Genomic DNA, 26,086 nt, shown 5'->3' on the forward strand with positions numbered 1-26,086 from the left:
TACAATAATGTGCGACTTTACAACTCTTTGAAGCATGACCTAACCAAACGTTTGGCAATTAACGGAAAGTGAAAATACATATTTTCGTAGTGTAGTTTGCATTTAAATTTAGATACATTTCAAGGGACTGTACCTAGAAATGCCAGAACACAAATGTGGGAGACCACCAGTGACAAGGAATACGAAATTCAATATTCAGGACTGTTACTGTATAGCTCGACCATGTTTCTGCTGACCATTCCTGCTGTAGTGCAGTCACGTTTTGAAGATACTTTATCTCGTTTGTTGATTTAAATGCCATTGTTTCTGCATGAGCTTATGCAAGCATTCACGAGGTAATCTCTTCACTAAACTATGACTTTAAAAAATGGTGCAAGGGCACAGCAATACAGTGTGCTATTACTAACAAGGGAAGAGTAAAGATAAGAATTATAAGACATTCAGATTTAGATCACGTTCTTGAGCTACTACATCATTTAAGGGTTCGAGTATTATATACTACGGGTGTCCGAGAAGTCTTTGTATGAAAACAAAAATTAACTGTATCCGCTATATGCAACATAGACATGAAAAAATGGTACCAAAATGTTCGGAAACTATTCAAGTTTTATTGGCAATAGGAAAGAAATCAATAAATCTCCACGTGAGCACCCTTGGTAGCACGGAGTACATCTAGTCGAAATTCAACTTTTCGCCATGCATTAGCCAACATCAAAGGAGGGATTGATGTGATGACTTGGGTTATCCGTTGTCGCAGAGTTGCAAGATCGGATGCAGGAGTTCTGTAGACATTGTCTTTCACATAACTCCATAGAAAAAATCTAAAGGGGTTATGTCTGGAGATCGTTCAGGCCACGCCGTCGGTCCATCTCGACCAATCCATTTTCCAGGAAATGTCTGTTCAAGGTAGGAACGAACCTCCAGACTCCAATGTGGCGGTGCACCGTCTTGTTGAAAGATAACATCTGGGTGGTATTCTAGCAATTGAGGAACAGCAAACAATTGCAACATGTCGAGATACACTCCAGATGTTACGGTGTCCTCACAGAAAAAGAATGGTTCGATTATTCTGTCATGCAGCAGCGCGCACCAAACGTTCACCTTCGGGTTGCCCATGGTCGACTTCCTCACCTCATGAGGGGGGTGTTTACCCCAGATACGCACGATGTTTGAAACTGTCTCTGCACTGTTTTTTGTGACCTGCTCTCGTGAAACCACAGGACACACTCAGCCTTTTTCTGATTTGTGTACATTTCCGGTTTGCTGGACACTGGCACTGCTACACTACTGCAACGGTACAGAAATCTGAAACAAAAAAAACTTGAATAGTTTCCGAACATTTTGGTACTATTTTTTCATGTCTATGTTGCATATAGCGGATACAGTTAATTTTTGTTTTCATACAAACACTTCTCGGACACCCGGTATATCTTTTTACTTGTATATTGTGCAATTAAAACGCTAGATTAACCATAAGGATGAAGAGAACGAATGATTATAGGATATAAACAGAATAACTCCAGATATCCATACCTTTGTCGGGATTCGAGCCCAGAGCTCCTGATTTTCACTTAGGTCATTTAATGTAACTTTTCCACCTGTTTGAGGTTCATCGCGATTATGAGGATGAATGATGATTACCTGAAAAAATGACAGGAATGCCAACGTCCTGGTAGTAACTCGAATGCAGCGCGGGCAACAACTTTTCAAGAGCAGAAGGGAAACTAAAGGAGTTTCACAATCTTGCTGGCAGAGACAAGTGGGAATTTTTCGAAACAATCCATCGTTTCTGGATTGGATTAGTTCTTATTGTTAGTCCATTTAGTCGTATAAGAGCAATTATAAACACAAAAATATTAAATAAAAACATGTAAAGCATGCAATGAAAACTATGCTCATGAACGATCAGTGAAGTAACTATGTGAAGAATCAGAAATTAATACTTTGCAGGCAGTTCCAGTCTTTACGAGTTTTACAATTACATTTAAGCGTCACACTTCACAATTAGAAAAGTTTGAGGAAAGACTAAATAAGTTAAAACTGTTCATAATATTGCACAAGCGAAAATATGACTGAAAAGGCGATTATATCTTCTTTCTAGCAGTTAGTCCTACAGTATATTTTGTCATCTTTTCCTCCAATCAAGTTTTTTTTTTCTAAACCAAAAGTGGCCACTGTTATGAGTTGTACAGTGTCTTGCGTCAAAGTTTGATACAACCCATAGCAGTTTATGTTTAACATATCATTGACGTGGAGGCTGATGGGAAATCTTTATTTCAGCTCATCCAAACGTGAAGTTGTTCATCACCCATGGTGGACTGCTGAGCACGCAAGAAGCGATATACCATGGAGTTCCAATGCTCGGCATGCCGTTTTTTGGTGATCAACGACTTAACATGAGGCGCTCCGTGAATGCAGGATTTGCCGAAATGCTTCTAAGTAAAACGCTTACAAAAGATCAATTGATCGCAACCATTCAAACCATGCTGGAAGATAAAAGGTTAGTACCGAATGGTGCTCTGTAGTTCCCTAATATAATATTCTATTAGTTAATCTTGTTTTATCAATCTGAGTCACGAATCTCACAGCTTATAGTCTACGGTTTGATTTTTCCATTTTGTTTATTTGCTTCGCTTTTTGTTCCACTTTTGGCTAATTTGCGAAGATGGGGATGAGTGATGACATGATGAAATTGATGAATGGACACTCACAAACATGCATGCCCAGGCCAGGATTCGAACCCGGGACAACTGGCGTCGTAGCGCGATGTGCTAACCACTCCGTCAGGGGGGCCGGCTTGATTTTTCCATGTATAGTAGGATGCAAAAGTATTGACCGGAAATTTTCTATGACTAGTTTCATAATTTATTTCTCGCATCCTATGTGTCTTTAAGGAGTTGAGTAGAGTACTTTTGTGACTCCCACCACAACTCTGATTTCTTGACCAAACGACCACAAAAAGTTGAAAAACTCACTTTCTCTCCCCGTTCCGCGCCTCATTTATTACGCTGACGAGGTTTCACGGGCGCAAAAAGGCAGTGATGAGTGAAAGATGAGCTCTCATCCCCTCATCCTCTCATCTTCTTATTCTCTCATTCTCTTATTTTCTCATTCTCTTATTTTCTCATTCTCTCATCCTCTCATTCTCTCATCCTCTTATTCCCTTATCTTCTTATTCTCTCATCCTCTCATTCTCTCATTCTCTCATTCTCTCTACTTTTAGAATATTGTCGTCAACATTAGAGATGAAGTTGGAGTGCTGGAATCAACGGGGCCAAATGTTTATATATGGTGATCTTCGTAAACCTCTCTCTCGGGGGGGAGGATGTGGCATATACACACGCGCGCGCTCTCATCTTCTCATTTTCTTATTCTCTTATTCTCTTATTTTTGAAAGATGAGTGTATTTTATCGTAATTTTCCAAGTCCGGGACCAAATGTTTATATATTGCGACCTACGTAAACCTCTCCTCTCATCTTCTCATCTTCTCATTTTGAAAAATGAGTGCACCTTATCGTAATTTTCCAAGTCCGGAGCCAAATGTTTATATATATCGTGATCTTCGTAAACCTCTCCTCTCATCCTCTTATTTTTGAAAGATGAGTGTATTTTATCGTAATTTTCCAAGTCCGGGACCAAATGTTTATATATTGCGACCTACGTAAACCTCTCTCTCGGGGAGGGAACGATGTGCCACACACATACGTACGCGCGCTTATGTATTGTAACACAAACAAGCAAACAAATAATAATTGTTGTTTTTTATGGATGCCTGGCCCCTATAACCTCGCCAGGGTGCGTGGTGCCCAACCAAAATTGTAAAAGTTTTCTAATGGCTGCGGTTATAGATTACCGCACCTCTGTAGAGTTTCACGTGTTTTTTTTTTCCCCCAAACTTCCATGAAACCCTACAGAGGACCTCCGTAATGCATGCAACGTGTACTAACGACTCTAGTGTTATTTGATATAGAGTTTTATTATGAGATAGATAAAAATGATTATGTTTATTATAATATTTTCTTGATGAAGATGGAGAATGTATGTGTGTGTGTTACAAATAAAGTTGCATGCTTATTTTCTAGTGTGTGTGTATATGTTTTTTTGATGTTTCGACAGCATCTGAAACGATAAAAAGAAAGAATTTTATTGTTAATTTTCACGTGTAAAAAACAACAACAAATTTTTTTGTGCAAATTTTCTGATTGTCTCGTGCTATAGTGCAAAAAAGATATTGTAGCTGATAGCTAATGAAATTGACATTTGTAACTGATCTGAACTAGTGAAATTCGTATTGTGCTATTGTAACTGATTGTGCTAGTGCAGAAAATTTCTTATTATGCAAGAAAAGATGTTAAAAACTTGTTAAAACTGCTCTGTGACCCTCTCATTCTTCACGTCGTAGGCGAAGGACTTCTCTGCAATCAGGATGACACTGCATAGGGTATCCTCGGGCAAGGCATCGTGGAACTCGCAGACGACCTTGATGTTGGTTCGATCGTTGACCACCACCTGCTTTCTCTTAGATGTGTTGATGACGGTCATGGGTCTCCGTGCTTTGAATTCGCTGGGCGTGTAGTACATGTCCACACTTCCCTCGGTCACGCGTTTGTAAGCCGAAAACGCTTCGTAAAGTTTGAGGTAATCGTTTTTGGTCACGTCAAGATTGTAATTCTCGCGCGGGAACACTTCATTGCGTCCATTCTTCAGATAAACGTTCTTGATCTTGCAGTCGTCGAATTTGCTGGAATCTTTTTCCTGATTTTTGTCCCTCCCGGTCTGAAAGAGCACTACGACGAAATCTGGCATGTCGAACTGTATGTTGTTGAACTGCGTCGTCACGTCGAATTCCATGTGACTTCCGGACGCCATCTTTTGCACGCACTGGTAACCGTGAAAGTGAATCGGCACCTGGGGACTTTTCAAGATCTCCGCTTTGTACTTGAGGGCGTAGTTCGTTTCGTATTCCACCACCGGCATTCTCAATTCCATGCTGTGGATGACGCATTTCGCTGCTTCGGGTAAAGTGTTGGCTATCGGCGTGGTGCCGTCCGGGCCCAAAGTAGCGTATCGCATTAGTGCGTCGTTGTCGTTGGCCGCTCTTCGAAACGTGACTCTCAGTCCTCCCTTCCACATGATCTCCTTGTAGTCCGAGAAGAATCCTGGAAGCAGACGCATGGGAAAGAGCACCGTGTGACTTCTCGTCGATATTTTGGTCCCGGCTTCGAATCCTCCTGCTTGATAGTATGCTGCGTCTGTTTTGGATAATTTCAATGTTCCCACTGCCGTCGACGTGATGCCTGGATAATCTATTCTGTCGATGACGGTGTTGTGTTTCCTCACCTCCACCTGCGAGAACAGGTGAGGCACGAAGTTGTCTACGAGTATCAAGTTTGCTGCTGCGGGAAACGTGTCTCCGCTTTCTTTCTTCACCACGTCGAATTGAAGGTAGAGGTCCGCTCTGTGAGGATGAATGAACCCATCGCCTACGTCAACGTCGTATTCGATCTCCCTGTTCGCCTCGTTGAGATTGGCGAACGTGCGACGGTTGGGAGGGAAAGATTGCAATTCGTAACTTTCGATTTGCTCCATTTTACATGTATGGTTATTTATTATACGTTGATCTCCACGATGGCAGTAGTTGTTGCACCTGCGAAATCCACCACGTCTCCTTTCTCGTTCGTCACCACCAACTCTATGTCGTCTATGCGGTTGCGACATACTGGAAAATAGATCGGCGAAGAGGGCGTGTAGATGATCGGTTCCATGAATTCGGAACTTGGTTTGAAAGTGGCTATGATTCCCGTCTGCTTGTGACTTCCTAACAATCCGTCCGAGGATTTCGTGATCATACCTTCTGCCACGTTGCAGTGTACGTTCAGAGTCTCTATGGCCAAAAATTTAGGAATGTTTGTTGCCACGTGCTTGATGCCAGCTTCGAGTTTTGTGTTGTTCTCGAAACCTAAAAGTTCTCCTATGGTGCCCAGGTCCACGGTCTCCGTCGCCGACAGGATTTCCACTCTGTGCGTGACCGAATTTTGAGAAAGGTACGTGCCTTTGGGTAACTGAGCTTGCAAAGTGGAAAGATTGTATTGTCCTGGCGTGACGACGATGTGTTCGCTTCCGACGCTAATTTTGTTGTTGTGCTGCGTAACATTAGGTATGAGGTACATGCTGTAGAATGCACGCAGAGCCACGGATTTAGGATAGACAATGTCGTCGTGCAGCGTGAGTTTCAAGATTGAAGATTCGCTCGTGAGATGGAACACGCCCATCCTAGTGATGCTGTTTCAGATTCCACAGTACTTTCTGGAAATCTTCGACCGTAGGGTTATTTATTTTAGAGAGAAACGCGAGCACGGAGAGGCAGAGATGACCGCAGTTCACGTCTCCGAAATCTTGAATGCGTTCGTCGTTGTAGTATATGGAGGTTTTGCTTGTTTTCAGATAATGAACTAAATTTGTAGGTGGAACACCTCCGAAAGAATCGAAAACGAATGCTTTATCATTATCGTTTTTGTGGTAACATATCCAATGCGTGCCTGGATTTTCTTGACCGTCCAAGTTGACTACTCCACATTCTCTTCTTTTGACGCTTGAAGGTAACGAGTCGGACATAAAAACTCCTCTGAAGTGTTTGATTTGTAACGGTTCGATCAGAGATTCAATGTCTCGGTTGGTGAGTGCTTCTGTTTCTTTTTTTTATATTTCTTCAAAGCATCGAGGTTGCTTTTTTGTTTTTTGGTTATACCTTTCCCCTTCTTCTCCATGGCCAGGTTGTGACGTTTCTGTTCTTCCAATTCCGCCTTGTTCTTCTTCGAGTCGATGACGGTTTTCGCAATGGCGGCACTTCCGCCGGCCAAACTTCCAACGGCCCCCAATGCTGCCAGGATGGCCGGGATGCTGAATATGAAACCTCCGATCTTTTGCTGTTTCCGCGAACGCTGCAATCTTTTCAATTGAGGTGTGCTGAGCAGCAATTTCATTCCGTGTCCTTTCGACAAGCAAGAACGTTTCTTCTCGCGTTGTTTCTTGGTGAGTAACCCATCGAGGGTACCTAGATTTTTTAGATTCGAATATGGTATCTGGTACACGACACCCTTGGGCTTCATGTTGATGCTCTATGTGTTATTTTCACGGTATGTTATTTATATATATATTCTGAGATTTTTTCTTGTGTAGTTTTTTACGGTATGTTATTTATATATTTTCAAGGCCTCGCAGTCGTTACACAAATTCTATAACGTGCTTCGTTTTCTTGCCAAAAAGTTCCTTTGTCCCCTTGTACACGATTCGAGTTTTGTTCTCGATTAAAATAGATAGCTTCTCATCCGATAACATGTTAGCGTATCGATCTGGTAAAAATAGACTGTATTGTGCGTTGAGCAACAGGCGTACCTTAGGACCATACTGGGTAGAAACGATTGAACCGGAAGTTATCGTGTAAGATTTGTCGACTTCCAATTCCCGAATTTTTACATACTCGACTGACAAATTTAGCATTTGTTTTAATGCTTGGAGCTCACTCATTTTTTCAGTCGTCATATCGAAGAAGAGAAAAATTTCAGTGTGTGTGTTAGAGAAATTTAATTGTTTTTTTTCACGATGTGTGTTATTTATATATACCGAAGATTATTTTTTTTCACGATGTGTGTTATTTATATATCAAGTTTTTTTGACACGTATATATATATTATTATTTTTTAACAGAGGAAGAAAGTCCGTGCTTCGGAGAACGCGAGGATGTGCGTAGTGATATCTTCCTTCTCCTGCATAGACTTGTACCAATCATCAGTATACCGTCTTCTTCCCTGCATCGCCTCGTTTAGTTCGTCCGACCTCTCCTCCAATTTTTCCCCTGCAGCCGAAAGCAGAATGTTGAGATCACTGCACCTCAGGCCGCTGATCTCCCGAAGATGGTCCTTGAGAACCATTTCACAAGGGATGCGAAATTCCGGCGTTGTTCTTGCTATGATTAGAAGTTTATTAACATCTCCGTTTACTATCTTTTTGAATATTTTAGATAGTAGTTCGGGTGGCAAATCAGTTATGCAAGCCATGTTGTTTTTTACTGTATGTTATTTATATACCCCACCCCAATTTTTGTTTCGTGTTCATGGCGATGGTGGTGCCTAGTGCGGCGACCCGTTCACCCAGCGATGCGTCTCTGCTCACGAACCTTTCGAAAGCTGCGTGCTCTAACTTTCTGTCTGCTTCGTGACGTGCGTCCAGATCCGTCTGCGTGGTGTTGTAAGCAATGTCGTGATCTTTGCATGCGGCGTCCAACGGATTCACACCCTTGTCTCCTCTCTCCAATCTTTTCTCGAGTTTGGTACCCGGTCCGCAGTACTGGTAGCCAGGTAAATGCATCTCGAAAGGTAACTTGTTGATGATGTCGTTCACAAGCCCCTTTCCTTCGGCCACGTTCCAAAATTTAGGAGGCAGCGTGTTGATGATTTTGATGAGGTAACCTATGCCCTTGTCGTCGTTCACGATGAAGTTGGAAAGTTTCGTGCTGATCATGTCCACGATGCCAACCTTCTCGTTGTAGAAATTACGGTTGCCTGCATTCTCCTCGCCGGCTATCACCAACAATCGGTCCACGAGTTTCCTAACGTCGTCCACCCAAACGAATTCTTTGGGTAACGTGTTGTAGCGTTTGACGCCGCTGCCTGTTTTGACCTGGTTCCAAATCGGTTTGATGAGATTCCTGTACTTCTCGCCGCTGCTCGATTTCACCCTATTCTGCGAGGCGTCGTTGTTCTGGTACAAGGCATCCGTCATGATCAGAATTTCCTTGTAACTTTGGTAATCTTCGTCGGTGTAATCTTTCGGCTGCTTTTTGGCAACAAGTTCCCACAGTCCCACCGTACCCGGATACCTGTTCCAACTATCCTTGTCGCCTAAATTGACTTTAATGTCGTTGCCTTCGAAGGTTACCTTCGATTTCCCAATCTTCCACACCACACCGCCGCCTTCGTTGGTTTCCATGCTGGGATACAATCCGAACACTTCATCCTTGTCGAACTTCCCCGTGCTCAGGTAGTCTCGTGCCAAAGGTCCCAACTCGATTTTATCCGAAGACGCCGTGCTACCAATGGCTCGACGTCGTGCCGGTGCATCCTTCAGTTCGAACGGCGTCGAAGGAATGCTCGAAATGGGGGTGGGTACAGCATAACTTTTAGCTGCGAGCGGTACGAGTTCATTAATCAAATTTTTATTTTGTTCCGTGACACTTTTAATTTCTTTACCTAGACCGCTGATGGCATCGATCACAGGTTGATCCTGACGTTTCTTCTCTTCGTAGAATCCGCGATTCTCGGATTTCCAACCTTTGAAGCGTTTCGCGAGGTAATCGCGAAGCTTGAGATTTTCGTCTTCAATTTTTCGTTTCCTCATGACGTTATTTATATACGTCGTTTCTCACAACGTTGCAACGTTTAGAAAGTCGTTGATTTTGTTTCTGTATTTTCCGTCGTTGGGTTTCCTCGTCATGTCGATCGTCACGAATCCGAAATCGTCAGCGTTCCAGCAAGAAGAGCAGCCTTCCGAAAATTGATTGTAGTTCATGTCTCCGCCTACGTAGTCATCGTATGCGTGCTTGAGGTTGGTGTGATCTTGACGAAACAAGCATATGAAATTAGCGTTGTCGCGTACTAACTGTTTTGGAATTTTGGAAAACGTTTGAGCTAGGTAGAAGCAATCCATTCCTTTGTGACGACCTTGCGTGAAAAAGTTGCGAATTTCATTTTGATTTTCCAGGATGGCGTCGTCGAACACAACGACTGAATTTTCACGACAATCGTCAAGTGGTTTTATTTCCGAGGCGAACGTTGCAATGTCCAGACCATCGTACAGTTTCATCAGTTGCTGGTATTTGAATTGCTCCAAACTTTTCGAGAACACGTACAGGTGCCTGTTCTTCCAATCTAACCAATTCGGTGCGAGGAGAAAATTGTCCACGAGCAGTGTCGTTTTCCCACACCCCGAAGGACCTACGATCAGACAGCGGATGCTGTCGGGAAGCAATTCGCCGTTCTTTTTTTTTTTCTCGTTTGACTTTCCGAATTAGGTAAACGTTTCACAACATTCCACGTACTCATAGAATCACTTCGTTTGAATCGATCCAACTTGTTTCCGGAAGTCCCAGCCATTTCACCAAAAGTTTGTTGCCTCTCTTGCGCAAAACTTTTTCAATAAGGTACGTGTCGGGGTATTTAGTTTTAGAGAGTTCCTCTTCATAGAAGCGCCCCAATAAAATTTCACCGCCACTGTCCTTTATTATATACGTGTGACGGTTCCCGGGTAGAACTCGAACCACGGTAAAAAGTTCGGTGCTCCAGTTTCGTGTGAAACCCCTGTCGAACGTTCGCTTCAATTTACTGACCCTCACCTGTTCTCCAATTTTGTATTTAGCCTTTTTTGTCGTGGGCGTGTATTTTGGACAGTAAACGCTAGAAATTAAACGTTGCTCGTCAGACCTGCTAACGTCAGCTGGCTTCATGCCTATCGTTGCGTGCCGTGTGTGATTATAGTCGTTAACAAGTTCCGGAAGAATAGTGACCCACTTGTAGCTTCCCTGAAGCGTGAAGCGTGACCACATGCGCGATTTCAGAGTGCGATTGAATCTTTCCACGATGCTGGCCTTGACGTCACTGAAGGTCGAGTAATGTTGAACGTTGTGTTTCCGAATAAACTTTTGGAATACGGCATTGTAAAATTCCTTCCCTTTGTCCGTGTGCAGAAACCGAGGTCGTCTGCCGCCGCTTTCGCGAAAAATTGTCTTGAATGCTTCCGTGACGCACGTTCCTGTTTTCGCCTTCAAAGGTAGAGCCCATGCGAATTTCGAAAATGTGTCTATGATGGTGAGGAGGTACTTGTTGCCCTTGTTCAATTTATGCACGTTTTTTAACTTGCCGCTACTCATTTCGACGAGGTCGCTTTCCCAGAGGTCGTCGATTCCCTTGGTTACCACAGCCAAACGTTTGTAGTTGCGGCGTGCAGGTTTATGCAATTCTTGGACGATAGCCTGCCTAGACATTTTTATTATTTTTAGAGATTACGTTTGAAGAGAAGCACCAGCGTGATGGGATTCAAAGAGGGTGGCACTTCGCTCGTGTTTTGAATGATCAGCTTATCGCCGGCACTCACGTCGAAAACGGTGAGATCTTCGTCTTCGTGTATTTCATATATGTTGCGCGTTTCGTTCCAACGTGCCAGAGGAATGTTTCCTGCTTTCTGGACACCACGATTCGATATCAAAGTCATGGTGGGAACGCTAGCTTTTCTGCCGTGAGACCAGTACGAAAATTCGTTTATCTGAATCGTACCATCGAGGAGAAACTTGTAGTACGGATGATAAGGATGTAGCATGTACAGTTTGTTACCTTCGACGAAGGTGGAGATTCTCTGTTGATTGGGTACGCTGTTGATTTCGATGGCTTGCAGAGAATGCAGTTTAGCGAATTTAGTATCGATGCTAACGAGGTTGCTGTGAAGCTGACCCAGTGTGTTTTGTACGGGCACCAAATGCTCGACTATGGTATCCGTTACGGTAGAAAATGACGGTTTGATTTTCACTTCCACGTTCAACTGCTTGTAGCATTCGTTGAGTTCTTGCAACTTGGCACCGAAAGAGGTCAGCGTTGATTCCTGCGTTGATTCCAGCACTCCAACTTGATCTCTGATGTTGACCACAATGTTCTGAAGGTTCTCGACTTGATTCAATTTCGAGCTCTTCTCGGTAAGATCGTTCACGATGCTTCGCATCTCTGTAAACTGCGTGTGAAGGTCGGCGACGCTCTGCGAAGTGGGTAGCGTCGACACCAGCGAAGCAAGTTCGTCTCGAATCTGTTCCACGTTCGTCGTTTCCGTTTCCAGTCGTTTCAGCATACGTGATATGTTCCTTTTCAAAGCGTGTAATTCTTTGGAGGTAGGGAGATTGGCCACTTTACTCTCGAGATCGCTCAACGAACTTTTGATGTCACTCGAATCGGATAGTGCCGTCACCGCCGTTTTCAATTTTTCCAAATCTTCGCTCGAAGGCACGCTCGTTCGTAACGATTCCAAGTCACCCTGTATGTTGTCCAGTACGTGATGAAAATGAGGAAGATTGGATTCGACGTTCAAATTTTCCAAATATTGGATCTTCTGCTGAACTGTGCTTAACGTGTCCTGAATACTCGTCAACACACTTGCTTCAGCGTGAATATTTTTAATTTCTTCGTTGATCAACTCCAGAGACGCCTGAAGCGTAGCGATGGTGGTTTGAATGTGTTCGAAATCTTGATAAGCCTCCAGTTGAATTTTTATGTTCGCGACGCTTTTACCGATGACCTGCAGTTCGTCCGACGATGGTAGGTTCGTCATTGTATCTTCCAAAGTCTGCAACTTGGATTTAATTTCTTCCAACGTGCTGGTGAATTCTTCTTGTAATTTGGAAACGACGACATGCAAGCGTTCTGCGTCTATATCGTTCACCACAGTTTGAAGTTCAGAGAAATTCTTTTCTATTGCGGAAGTTCGTTCTTCGATTTCGAGTTTCAATTTTTCCAAATCTTCATTTTTCGATTGAAATTGTTGTAATTTGGCCAAATCATTTTGAAGCGAATCCACGTTCAACTGTATATTTTGAACGCTGTCGTAAGAAGGTACGTCGACATAATTTTTTATCAGCGTTTTCAGTTCGGAATCGATTTTCAGAATAGGGTCGAGACATTGCGTTTGGAGCGTAGCGATTTCCGACTCTAAACTTTTGTTTAAGGTTTCCTGCAAAGCGATCAAATCAGTCCTCAACTTCTTAACTCGAATATCCAACATGAGAATCTCTTCTGCATGGTCCACACGCTTGGTGTTGCCGAAAATGTCGTTAGGCATTTTTGGTTAACGGTTATTTATAATAGGATAGACGATTCGTAATTCTACGAAGAGAGGAATAAGTTTGTCGTAGTCTCCGAGGAGTTCCACGTACAGGTAATCTCCGGCAGACACATCGTACGTAATGTTAGAAAGTATCTTGTCGTGCTTCATTCGAAAAATGTTTTTGCCGGTAGAAATTTTGATTTCGCCTGTATTCTCCGGATTCACGGTGATTTGAAGTTTCCCGTCGATCGGAATTTCATAGAAATGTAAATTGTTATTAAAAACATAAAACATCTTGCCCACATCGTTATTTATTTCCGTCCATATACTATTAAGATGTACAGTTAGTAGACCATTGAGTTTAGATAACACGGAAGGTAAGAGGCTATTGGAATTTTGCGGTGCAGTCTCCATGTTGTTTTGTTTGCGAAAACCAAAGAGATTCATTGTCCTTGTTAGTTATTTAACACATCGTGCTTTTTGCTATTCTTCAAAACATACAGAGGAAAAGAATGAAGGAGGGAGCCCTCGGGCGATGAAAAGTTGCAACCTGTTATTATGTTGTTAAGCCCGCTCCAATCCGAGGCTCATTAAATTCAACTCTTATTTTTCATCGCCCGAGGGCTCCCTCTTTCATTCTTTTCCTCCCTATGCTATTCTTCTTCAAAAACACAGCGGACTTCATGGCTATGAGGTTACGGTTAACACACGTCACATTTATCGCTTTTATTGTAGTGCCCCCACTCTCGCGTGTGGATTTGACAATTGAGAACACGTAACTTGTTGTCCGTTGCATCCAATGCCACCTTGGTTACGCGCGTCGTGTACAAATCATGCAATTTACTTGCAATGCGATGATCGGTGCTGAGTTGCCTTTTACCATGAAAAAGGCATTCTTTGTAGTCTTGCATGCTAAATTTGCTGGTACTTATTTTTCCCACCCCCTTCGCTTTCTTGATCTCTTTTTCTTCTGTAATCTTTACACAGTACATTTTGGCACGAAGCCCTGCAAATTCGCTGATGTAATTACCAGCCGTTTCATCTTTGTATTTTCCAATCGTCATTTTGTTTTCTGCCGAATGTAAGTGATGGCCTGATGGTAAGTTGCTAAAATCAAACAGATGCTTCATCTTAGTCAGATCATGTTCAAGGTTTGGTGTTTGGATTAGAAAAATGAAGCTATCCGTATCAATGTAGCATATTTGGATGTTATCTCCATAAAAGGGTTGAAACTGATCGTAGTACGATTGGTACATGTGCAATTTTGATAGTTCAAGGACGGTGGCACCTATGGCAATCGGCTTGTTGAGCATCACTTGCTTCTTGTTCCTCTCGACGAATACTAGATTCTCGTCGAAAATAGTGAAGTTTTTGAAGTAGGGGGACGCGACGATCTTTTCAAATTTCTTTTCGTCCGTGACCAACGTTGCGTCAATGTAATTACGCACGTTCTCCATCGTCTTGCCGTAGATGGCGTTATTGAACAGTTTGTACAGATCCTTGTCTGCAGGCGATGTCGATTGCGCTCTGCGTCGCGTGTTCTCGGCTATGTACGGTTCGAGCCACTTGCTCTGTCGGAACTTCAATCCTCTATGAACTTTCTTCAACTGCAAGCCGTGACTTATGTAAAATTGGAGGAGTCGGTAGTGCAGAACGTAATTCCGCTTGTTCTCCATGCTTAGTATGAGTTTTGGCTCCGATCCTCCAGGTGGCTTCTTTTTGGAGGGGGCCAGGGCCAATCCATGATGTTTCTCGTGAAGTGTTTCGGGATAATCGAGATCCACTTCCAAGAAACAGCCCCATTCGTTATCTTCGCTCCAGTTGAGAAAATCCTCGCAGGAGAGTTCCTCTTCGGTCATCCACGCGTAGTCGCTGATGGGAAGACACTGGGACATGGAGTGGCCGTACAGGTTGTTGACATCCCAGTAGACAATATAGGTGTTGGGCTTCGATGCATCGTAACCAGGCGTATGAGGATTGTTTGCCTGAGCATGGCGTCGGGGACATTGGACGATGCCACCGCGTATCGCACTCTCCATGAAAGCATACTGTTCCTTCTCTGCGATGAGGCCCAGTTCCACCTTGGTGTATTTCATCATCGATTCCCAAGTCAATCCCGGCGTGGTGAAGAAATACGCAGGATCCAACTTGTATATCGTGATGCATCTCTTACGAAACGATTCGAAAATATCCATCAGAAGTGTCACGTCCAATTTCAGATAAAGATCGTGATAATCACGAAAAGTTTGGCAATTGAATGCCGTCCATACACTACGAGCGTGTTCGTAGTCCTCTTCGGAACAGACGTCCTCCGTGAGAGAAGAATAAAATACCTCCCGGGGTGGAAGTTCCGTCTCGTCAAATTTGTCGAAATTGTTGACGTACTCGTAAGGGTAGACGCCCTTGCGACGCAACAGATTCAAATTCTCATCTCTCCCCAAAAAACATTTTTGCTTGGTGGCCACAAGATCTTTGTCGCCAAGTTGAGATGCAAGGCTTGCGAGGCTGGAGGACAGGAAATTGTAAGAGTCCAAGATTCGCACTTCCACACTTTTTCCTTCTTCGAGAGGGATCCACACTCTCACTGTAATATACTTCTCGCTCGTTCTCGGAATAATGCTGATTCGAGAAGTTATGTTGTGGAGCTCTTTGACGAAGAGATGCGTGTCGTACTTCTCCGTGTAGTGCAGAAACACGGCAACAAAATGCGACTCCTTAATCTTGAGATTGCACGAATTACAGATGGTGCTTAGAAATAATCCATTCTGGTGGTTATGGTGGACGACCTTGTAATTTTCGGCGGTGAAAGCCTGGTTACACTCCTCGCATCTTGTCGCCGCGTCATGTCTCTGTTGTTGTTCTGTTGTGAGAGCAGGTGGAGAAACGTAAGAGCCTTTCAGGCCGGGTGCAAGTTCTCTCGCGCATTCCGCTATCTTCTCAACAAAATGTTTTGCCGCATCGGGTCCGCAATACAAGATGACATCATTCAATTTTTCTCCGTAGATGGAGAAACTGCAAGGCTCGTGGTGAAAAATTTGGGTCGTGCTTGAGGTAGAGGGATCAGGGTCGCAAGACGTCATGGGAACTTGGAAGCTTTCAAAGTCGGCATAAAGGACGACGGGATGGTGGAGAAGAGCCTGGTGTTTCTGAAATTTCATCTTGGTTCCGGGTTCCGGCATGACATCTTCAGGTTCTGCATTCACAGAGCCAAAACACTTGTGCTGTTCTCTCATCTTCTTACCCCCGCGAAAAATTCTCAAACACCGATCGCAAATTTCGATCTTATCGCGATTCTTGCTGATCTGTCTTCCTACTAATCCTGAGAAATTCCGAATTAAACTGTAACGCCCATCTACAAGCAAGAGTCGAATTACATTATTCTGGCTTCTAGCAGGTCTTAAGACACGAATATTGTCGGAATCCTCAACCCCAAACACAGAAATATCGATATATTCTCCTTTTTCCTCTCTATAGTTTTTTAAAAATTGATTGATCTTATTCAGGGGCACAGGATAGGAAATTCCTCTCATCATATTCTCGTATCTTCCCTCGTATCCTCTGTAATTGGACAGACGTTGGGGGTTATCATTATTTGCTGGGTGTAATGCGGCGATGACAGACCATAGGAAACTCTTCTGATCATTACTTTGTATGTTCAACACTGCATTTTGCTTTTTTTGTTTTTTTGTTTTTTTTTGAGCGCTGCGTAATGGTTTGAAATTGCAGACTCGAAGTTCTAACATGTGGTTGTGACCGCAAAGACTCCATCCACTTCCTCTACCTTCAAACTCTTCTTGTTTTTGTGTCAAGTGCTCAAATAGCCGTGTCACTATCTCGTCAAGATTCTCGTTATTGTCATCGTGTAAGCTTTCACACCCTACGTAAAAGCTGAAAGTGCTTGACTCGGACGAGACAACTTTCTCATACAGCAGGGTCAAGACGAGATGAATTTTAATTGCAACATTGACGAGGCAATCACGTAATTTATCGACTACCAGAGATTTCACATTGTCGAGGAAGATGCTCGAGTCACATTTTTCGTCGCTTCCAGATTTATACGTCATGATGCGTGCACTTTTATTCAAAGCACCGCATTCATGCCCATCAGTGCGAGATTTCTTTGCCGGCGGGACTAGGACATCATGATCCGGTAGACGACATTTTTTCAAATGCCTAGCAATGTTAGGTTTAGAAATCAACTTTCCACAGTTGCAACATAGCACTTTCACGCAAAGACCGGAGGGACCTGGTTGCGGTTCCATTTTTTCTCTCTGTTATTTATATATATATATACAGAGAAATTTTTTTGGGGGGGTTGTGGTGGTGGTAGTGGAAGGCGCACTGAAACAGAAGGAAAAAAAAGTTGAAAAATGTTGGATATTTTTTCCTTCCACATATATATATTAGACGCGAACAGTATCTATGTATGTATGTATGTGTGTGTGCACTGTTGTAGGAGGTTAAAAATATGCGACATGTAAGTGTGTGTCAATTTTTTATGACTCCTCTGAATATGTGTGTGTCAGACGTAAAACAAAAAATATTAATATATCATGAAAATAAAAACTTACCTTTCAAGAACGATGGAGAGAGACTTCAAAATAAAAACTTGTAGTTCACTAAAACTTCCACGATGATATATATGTATACTGCCAGATAAACAATTAAGAATACTGAACTGCCACGATTGACGTTCACCTTTCAAGAGAGATAGAGAGACTTCAAAATAAAACTTGTAGCTCACTAAAACTTCCACGATGATATATATGTATACTGCCAGACAAACAAATTAAAAAATACTGAACTGCCACGATTGACGTTCACTATGATAATGACGTACAAAAAAACTGGTAGGTTATATAGGAACTCCTCTCCTTTTTTCTCCTTCTCTCCTTCCTACTCCACCCGACTCTCTTTGGTGAAAACACAATAAGCAAATAAAACCCTTGTTGACTGATTTATTCATGCTATATTTTTTCAACAAAAACTTTTGCGATGCGCACAATATCCTGTGGGGGACAAATAACAATAAACGGGACGTTGATAGTTCCACCCATGTATGTATTGTCGATCATTTCCCCTCGGTTTCTATTCCACCCCCCGTCAGGGTGTGGTGTGTGAAACAAACGATTCCCAGTATAAAACTCAAAAAGCGAAAGATGCTGCTGTGTTTGCTTCCGCCACATCCCCCTCTGATTCTATTGTTATCGGGGATGTGATGGATTCTTCATTCAGAACCGTGGGAAAGCTGAAAAAAATAGAATCTCTTCGGGCAAAAGAGGATGCAAGGTGAATGGGTTCGGGGAGGGGTTGCTGTGGATAGTTTGGTCCGTGATGAAAATGTTACATTGAGCGACGAAACACAATTGCTCCACAGGGGACAGGAAAAATTCTACCGAGCGTCGCTATCCACGCGAACATTAGAAATTGCCTGAATGCCTTGGGGGCTTGGCATAGGATTATCGATTTTTGTTTTTAGAGAATAATTTATGTAAGACTCTAGCATCGAGAATAAACAATATTGATTAAATTTTTGACAACATTCACAGTACAAATCTAAACTCGTGATGATTTCGCCGTTACCATGTATCCCTGGCGAGGTTATATAGGGGCAGGTATCCTAAAAAACAACAATTATATATAAACATTTGGGTCCCGGACTTGGAAAATTACGATAAGGTGCACTCATCTTTCAAAAAATAAGAGAATGAGAGAATAAGAAGATAAGAGAATAAGAGGATGAGAGAATGAGAGGATGAGAGGATGAGAGGATGAGAGAAGAATAAGAAGATGAGAGGATGAGAAGAGAGGTTTACGTAGGTCACGATATATATAAACATTTGGTCCCGGACTTGGAAAATTACGATAAGGTGCACTCATCTTTCAAAAATGAGAGAATGAGAGAATAAGAGGATGAGAAGATGAGAGGAGAGGTTTACGAAGATCACGATATATATAAACATTTGGATCCCGGACTTGGAAAATTACGATAAGGTGCACTCATCTTTCAAAAAATAAGAGAATGAGAGAATAAGAAGATAAGAGAATAAGAGGATGAGAGAATGAGAGGATGAGAGAATGAGAAAATAAGAGAATGAGAAAATAAAAGAATGAGAGAATAAGAAGATGAGAGGATGAGAGGATGAGAGAAGAATAAGAAGATGAGAGGATGAGAAGAGAGGTTTACGTAGGTCACGATATATATAAACATTTGGTCCCGGACTTGGAAAATTACGATAAGGTGCACTCATCTTTCAAGAATGAGAGAATGAGAGAATAAGAGGATGAGAAGATGAGAGGAGAGGTTTACGAAGATCACGATATATATAAACATTTGGGTCCCGGACTTGGAAAATTACGATAAGGTGCACTCATCTTTCAAAAAATAAGAGAATGAGAGAATAAGAAGATAAGGGAATAAGAGGATGAGAGAATGAGAGGATGAGAGAATGAGAAAATAAGAGAATGAGAAAATAAGAGAATGAGAGAATAAGAAGATGAGAGGATGAGGGGATGAGAGCTCATCTTTCACTCATCACTGCCTTTTTGCGCCCGTGAAACCTCGTCAGCGTAATAAATGAGGCGCGGAACGGGGAGAGAAAGTGAGTTTTTCAACTTTTTGTGGTCGTTTGGTCAAGAAATCAGAGTTGTGGTGGGAGTCACAAAAGTACTCTACTGAGTTGATATTTAGGCATGCAGGTGCAGAGGCTGTCATTGGTTTATTTCGCATTTTGTGGCAATACTTGAAGGTCTCATTACACAAAGCAAAGATAATAAACATGGTGGTGGACAATTTGTTTGGTGGTACTTATGCATCTTACTGTATTCTGTATTGCCGATGTAACTGAAGCCACGTTATTTTGATATATTGTCTTCAGACTAATGTGAAGAGTCGAAATCACACATGCTATTTTTTCAAATCCATATAAATTGCAGTAATCGCAAAAATGGCAATTACATTTACACAAAACTTTCGGGGATACCCTCATGCTTATGCATCAAATGCAACTTTTGCAATACATCAATCTTTGTTTCCTATTATGTTCAGTAGCGAAGCGTAGTCTTACGAAGGAGGCAAGCAATGTTTCAATACAACAAAACATGTAGTACAACGACATGCCGAGGGGAAAGATTCAAGGTTTATAGCCTCATTTACCCAGTCGCTGGATTTGTCAAAATATCGTAATAAAGTGACTGTACTAAAAATAAACCATATGATTCGCAAACGTCACATTTACTTTTTTAAAAAAATCCAGGTAACGTTATTCATATGATATTAAACGTTTTGCATATGCGAACTTTCCGCATACGACTAAAGGGAGACGGAATTTCTTACTTACTTATTAGTACCTTTATTTGTTCATTATTATTTAATATGGTCAAACGGTGACCAAACCGATTTAGATAAAAAAAAATGGGAATCATTTGTTTATTTTACGCTGCATGATGTAATTTAGTATTTTTGGGCACCCTAAAAACCGCATTGGAGTAACTTAAACACTAAATAAAAAGTTAAACACAAACAATAAAAAATTCATTTCAAAGCAAAGAAACACATGCATAGACGATGTACTCACCACAATAAATTTCAAACTCTTGGTGTTGGTCGACCCCCTTCCACGATTTTCATTTTAACACTTATCTCTCTCGAGCTAAACGAAGCAATTTTCAATTGCTCAATAATACACCCGCACTTCACATCAACCGTTCCTAAATACGCGTTCATTCCGATAAATTCACAGCACAAAACACGAAGCAACAAACACTCACACTATCCCACGCGCTTTCCAAGGTCCGTCCAATCTTCCCTCCCTCCCTGAGAAAACTCTTCACGGGGGTGCAGAAATTCCACTGCCCCAACTCCCAATGTCAACTTTTTTTTACGCGTTTTACATTTCGCGAAATCTAAAATAATTTGTAATATAATATGATATATATGGAATTTAGAACAGTGATAATAACTTCTTTTAGTTATTTTATGACTAACAATTATTATTATATTTGCGATCTTGTTTACGTGTTCATGAAGACAAATATTCGTTACTAGTTTTTGCTGGCAATGTACCCATAGATGAATCCTTCTGCTTTCGGTTGAACTCGGCTATTTTCGGGAATCACGCAAGCTCGGAAAGCACAGCTTTTTGTAGAAGCTTTGTGGACGGGTTCCACCAGAATTTCACGCTTCGCCATGTGACTCCTTCGGAGGCCTTATTTTCCCGCAGAACGGCTGCAAGCATTGAGGCTGGTGCTTGCTACAGAGCTGCTGGGGGAGTTTGCGGCCGCATTTTTTCGCGAAATCGAGTGCGATGGAAACTAAATACTGTTAGAACATTAAGTACATTAAATGATATTCGAATTATGCAAGCAGTGCTTGCATTGCTTGTACTATATCTTCGCCTCTGATTATGTTGTATACTAATATACCTGTTATAGTCCGCGCGTTCACTTCGTTTACGTCCAAGAACTGAAGAAAGCCGCCGCCACGAACGCGGGTGAGGTTAAACAGCGGGCGAGTTGTTTTCGTCCAATCACACTCAACCTTCAGCCAATGGGCGCAGCTGTCATTCTGATCGTCTACTCCACGTGGAGTCTCAGTCACATGACTGCGGGTACGCTGTTGCTGTAGTGTCAATTTTTCGTTTTGCAACTTCAATGTGGAGACCTTTCTCCTTTCGCAGCTGGAGAGTAGATGTGGCAACACTGTGCGTTGAATGTGATTGTTGTAGCTGGTGAGCGCGCTCCGTCGACTCCAAAGCCAGCCGGTCGTTAACGAAGCTAGCACGTCGACTATACCGTTATTCATACAAAACGAGACTTGAATCTTCGAGACTTGAATCGAGGCCCAGAGAGACAGACCTATGGGAATAGTCATTGAGTTAGCTCATGACTCGCGCGCATAGTGCAGTTGGACTTCAAAGGCTTGTAAGTGTGCAGGTAAAAATAGGCACATGACTTAATTTTGATCACTTAGCCGACATATTAAGTCTGAAATATGATGACCACGCAGAATCGTTACCTATTAGTTCAATATAATGTGGCAACCACGTAGGGTCCTTACATAATAAATTGGGGAAACTGCCACGAATAACCAAGCCCCCATGCTGCCGGTGGAAGTACATAGTGGTTCAGATCCCAATTTTCACTGTACGACCATTCCGATTAGCATAAAGTGGACTTAAAAACTCAACTCTACCAAGCCCCAATAAAGAATGACTAGTTACTTGTTTGTCAGGTCGTCCCACACGCATCGGATATAAATGTTCAAAACATTCTTGTCTGCTTGTCAGCGCCTACTTCATTTGTGTGTGGGTACTGGCGACTTTTCCTTCGGCTTGCTTCCGCTTGTCGGCGCTGGCAACCTTTCTATGTTGCGATGACAACCCTGGCATAATAATGCTAAACCTAGTACAATGTGAGTGAGCTTGGGTGGCACCTAGCACTCTGTATTTGGCATGTGGAAAAATGTAGTGTAATTTGCAAACTTGAGAAATTCACTGCAAGGGACAATATTTTCTGAAATTAAAAATGAAATTATATCCAGATCTTTTTCTCTGTCCAGGGACATGCTTTTCCAATCACACTCTCTTCTCTTCAATCTTTTTTCTTCTCAGTTTACCTCGTGACGAGCATTTCATGGCAAGAAATCTGTAGAAATGTTCCGTTTTGTAGTCGACGAATCATCTCGAACTATCTCTAGCCCAATGACCAACTCATAGCTAACTTAAAATCACAATCAATCGAAAATAATTGACTACAATAATAAACTACTATTACTAATTGTCAATAATAGGAAATTTATTATTATCATTATAGATCCTAGCATACAGTAGCGGCGATTAGGTGCTAAAGCGCAATGAAAGCCGTTGCCTGGTAAACTGCTATCGCAGAGACATACCCGATAAATGTTATTCGTACTTTTTCGCGAACTCGCATAACGAGGCAATGAAACCAAAACAACAAATGAACACAGAAAGAAAGAAAGCATAAAGGTTCTCACCGTATCCAGTCCACGTCCGTCCAGGAATCTCCCTGTGGTCCATCTTCAAGTGGTTCGGTTTTCGGCGGCGTCATTTTACTCGTGGGTTCGTCCCCACCAATTCACGCGATGCCAGCCCCCATGGTCACTAGGTGAAGCGAACACAGAGCACCGAAGCCAGCCACTCCCGGCGAATAGCACTTATCACGCACTAAATAAAGCTCTTCCGCTGCTGAAAGGCAAATACGAGTTTTGAGACACTGTACCTTTGTCACTTACCTTACAACAGAGGCGTCTCGTGAACGCATGCGTCAATTGTGGGGAAAATGACAGCTTTCTCTGCGACGACATTAATGAGCATTTCTACATTCTAATTTCTTCATATAGGAGAAGTATTAATTTTACACGAGAGCGCTCAACTAAGCTTATATTACATTTTTTGGATCTGAAGTGAAAGTAATAATTCTTTCCCCACAATTGACTCATGCGCCACGTCAGATCCAAGAAATGTAATATAATCTTAATTGAGTGCTCTCGTGTAAAATAAATACTTCTCCTATATGAAGAAATTAGAATGTAGAAATGCTCATTAATGTCGTCGTAGAGCAAGCTGTCCTTTTTCCCACAATTGACGCAGGCGCAACATGCACCGCACGCGTTCAGGAGACGCCTCTGCATTACAATCATGACATTCCGACGTTTCCCTCAAACAGTTCGGCTCCCAGGAGTAGCTAGATATATGGAGTGTTCGCCACTCGCCACGTATTCTTCTCATGAAATAATACTCTAAAATATCATCACTTTCCAGGTACGAAGAAAATGCCAGAAGACTGTCGCAACTTTATCGTGATCAACCACGAAAACCTTTGGAAGAAGCAGTGTTCTGGACAGAATACGTCATCAGGCATAAAGGTGCTCCTCACATGAAATCAGCCGCATTGGATCTTAACTGGTACCAGTACTTCTTGCTAGATGTCATCAGTGTTCTTGTCTTGATCGGTGGAGTTCTGGCAACAGTGTTTGTAGTATTGGTGAGAGTGGTCTGTCGATTATTCCGGAGGGGGGCGAATCGGGGGGCTGCCTCTGCTCAGAAGAAGGTTAAAAACGCTTCCAAGAAACGAAGGTGATGTATTGTTCTGAAAATAATAAATAAATTAAATTATAAAAAAAAAAAATGCAAAATTTTATTTACAACTAAACACTTGCCGGCTCCATGATTTTAATCTGTTATATATCTTCATTACATTTTAAGCCTATCGTGTAATTTTTCTAGGAATACTAAACTCCGTACCACCTAACTGTAGACCAGGCGAACGAGAACAAGTCTCTGCGCAAGTAGTGACGTGAGACGCCTCCACCAATGAACAGTGAGAGAAACGGGATTGTGTAATGGGCGACGGGAGTTACCCGATTTCCTCCTTCGTCATGCAGCGTTGCAAACTTTTGAAAAGGATAATACCGAACGCACATGGCAAACGGGCCGTATTTTTATCTCCAGGTCCGTACGATTGGTTTAAGAATTTCTTAGGGAAATGTTAGGGATAAAACTGCAAGAGCAAATTTTGACAAGCCGTGCATTTAGCGTACGGATTAAGGTCTGGACCGTGCGGTTGGCAACACTGCGCTTTCACCATTCGATTTTCCTCCTCCTCCTCTGCCGATATGCGCGGTCCTGCTCTACAGTTAGCTGGGACAGGATATATGTGTGCTCATAGAATTTTTTCAAAGGGGAAGGAGGTTAATTTTTTAAAAAATGTGTCCGTATATTGACGTCACATTTCTTCGTGTTATCACAAGAAAAGTAAAACGTTTTAGGGTGAGTGAAGGTACAAATGAAAGGATAGTCAGATAAAGGAAAAAATAAAGAAGAGAAAGAGAGGGAAGGAAAAGAAGTAACGGAAAGAGGAAGAAAGAAAGAGAGAGAGAAGGAAAAGAAGCAACAGTAAGGGAGAGAGAGAGAGAGAGAGAGAGAGAGAGAGAGAGAAATATGAAGAAACGACACGAAGAGAAAAAGAAGAATAGAGACAAACAAAGACAGAAGAAATGGAAGACAAATAAGAAATCAAGTGGCAGAGATAGAAAGAGAAATAAAGAAGCAACAAAAGCTGAAAGAGAAAGTAAGGAAGAAAATAAGACAAGACGGGAGAGAGATACAGAAGAAAGAAGCAATCAAGAAGAGAGAAAGTAACCAAGAACGAATTATACGTATAAGTGATTGTCAATCTTCGTGAGCCAGCAGCCCGGTAAATTTGTTTTTTTTTTTAAAAGCCGATGCCCCGAATCCCAAAACCTTTACTAGTAAATAACTTTATATTTTTTAACTTCAAACATTAATTAATAAGTATCCTTAAAATTTAACATATTAAAATAAATTATGGCACAATCATAGAGAGCATTAGTTCGATTATGTCTACTTGTCAAGTATAGAAAAATGGTTTAAATTAGTTAACAACGATTTGATCTAATGGAGGGGTTCTGTCCGAAAAGGTGCAAAGTACATACTTGAACTGTGGTTTTGGCTGAAGTGACGTCACCTAGTACAGTTCGAAAGCGCCAAGAACAGAAGCACGCAAGTACGCAGCTCTCAGCACAGATGCTTGGTGACTAGGTCACGTGATATCCACACTCGTTGCTCATTTGTTTTGAATCGGGGAGATAGAAAGTCAGCAACACGGGTTAAATATGCGTTATGGGCCAGCAAGTTGTTGGTTAAAGTTCTTCTAATGTGTGGAAATGTATGTGTACGAACATTTGAAAATGCTATGTGATTTCTATGGTTATAAACAAGTCTTTAAAACGCGAGGGAAACAACGTGTCCTCAGTTCTATCTACTGATCGTATATGGCGCTGCAGTCGAAGTACAATTCGAAAGACAACACTTCCAGTCCACGACTTGAAGACCGCACTCCAAGACCATACTCGGAGGATGCTCGCTTCAAGTACGGTCTTGCAACTTTCGGACACGGCCGGAGTCTTTTAGTTTCTGGTAAGTGCTAAGTTTCATTGGTATGTTCCATTTCGGACGCCAAAATATTCAAATTGATGAGAGTATTTCCACTTCAGTACATTTGTTAATGATAACTGCTGCGCCAACTAAATTGACTGTGGTTCTCGTCCGTTCCTCCAAATTTAGAGGCGGGAAACAACGCGGCCCCCGGTTAGATAGTTTGATCGCTCCCGCCACTATCACGAAAAAAAAATCCTGTTATCGGAGTGGAAACCCAAACGAAAGGCAATGTTCTCAGGTGATT

The 26,086-nt window shown here is 42.1% G+C and overlaps 1 protein-coding gene across 2 annotated transcripts in view; it reads right to left on the reverse strand.

The window, feature by feature from the left end:
- Positions 1-22,945, reverse strand: part of Clbn (Nuclear export mediator factor NEMF homolog Clbn) — a 94,156-nt gene extending 71,211 nt beyond the window's left edge. Inside the window, exon 1 of one of the 2 annotated variants that reach the window (XM_083137778.1) lies at positions 22,857-22,945. In XM_083137778.1, the coding sequence (XP_082993904.1) occupies positions 22,857-22,899 (43 nt within the window). In that variant the 5' untranslated portion in view covers positions 22,900-22,945. The remainder of the gene's footprint in view (positions 1-22,856) is intronic. The other variant, XM_083137777.1, reaches the window with a different exon arrangement.
- Positions 22,946-26,086: the final 3,141 nt, after the last annotated feature.

Source organism: Lepisma saccharinum, chromosome 16, assembly GCF_977018435.1.
Source record: "Lepisma saccharinum chromosome 16, izLepSacc3.1, whole genome shotgun sequence".
Classification (NCBI taxonomy): domain Eukaryota; kingdom Metazoa; phylum Arthropoda; class Insecta; order Zygentoma; family Lepismatidae; genus Lepisma; species Lepisma saccharinum.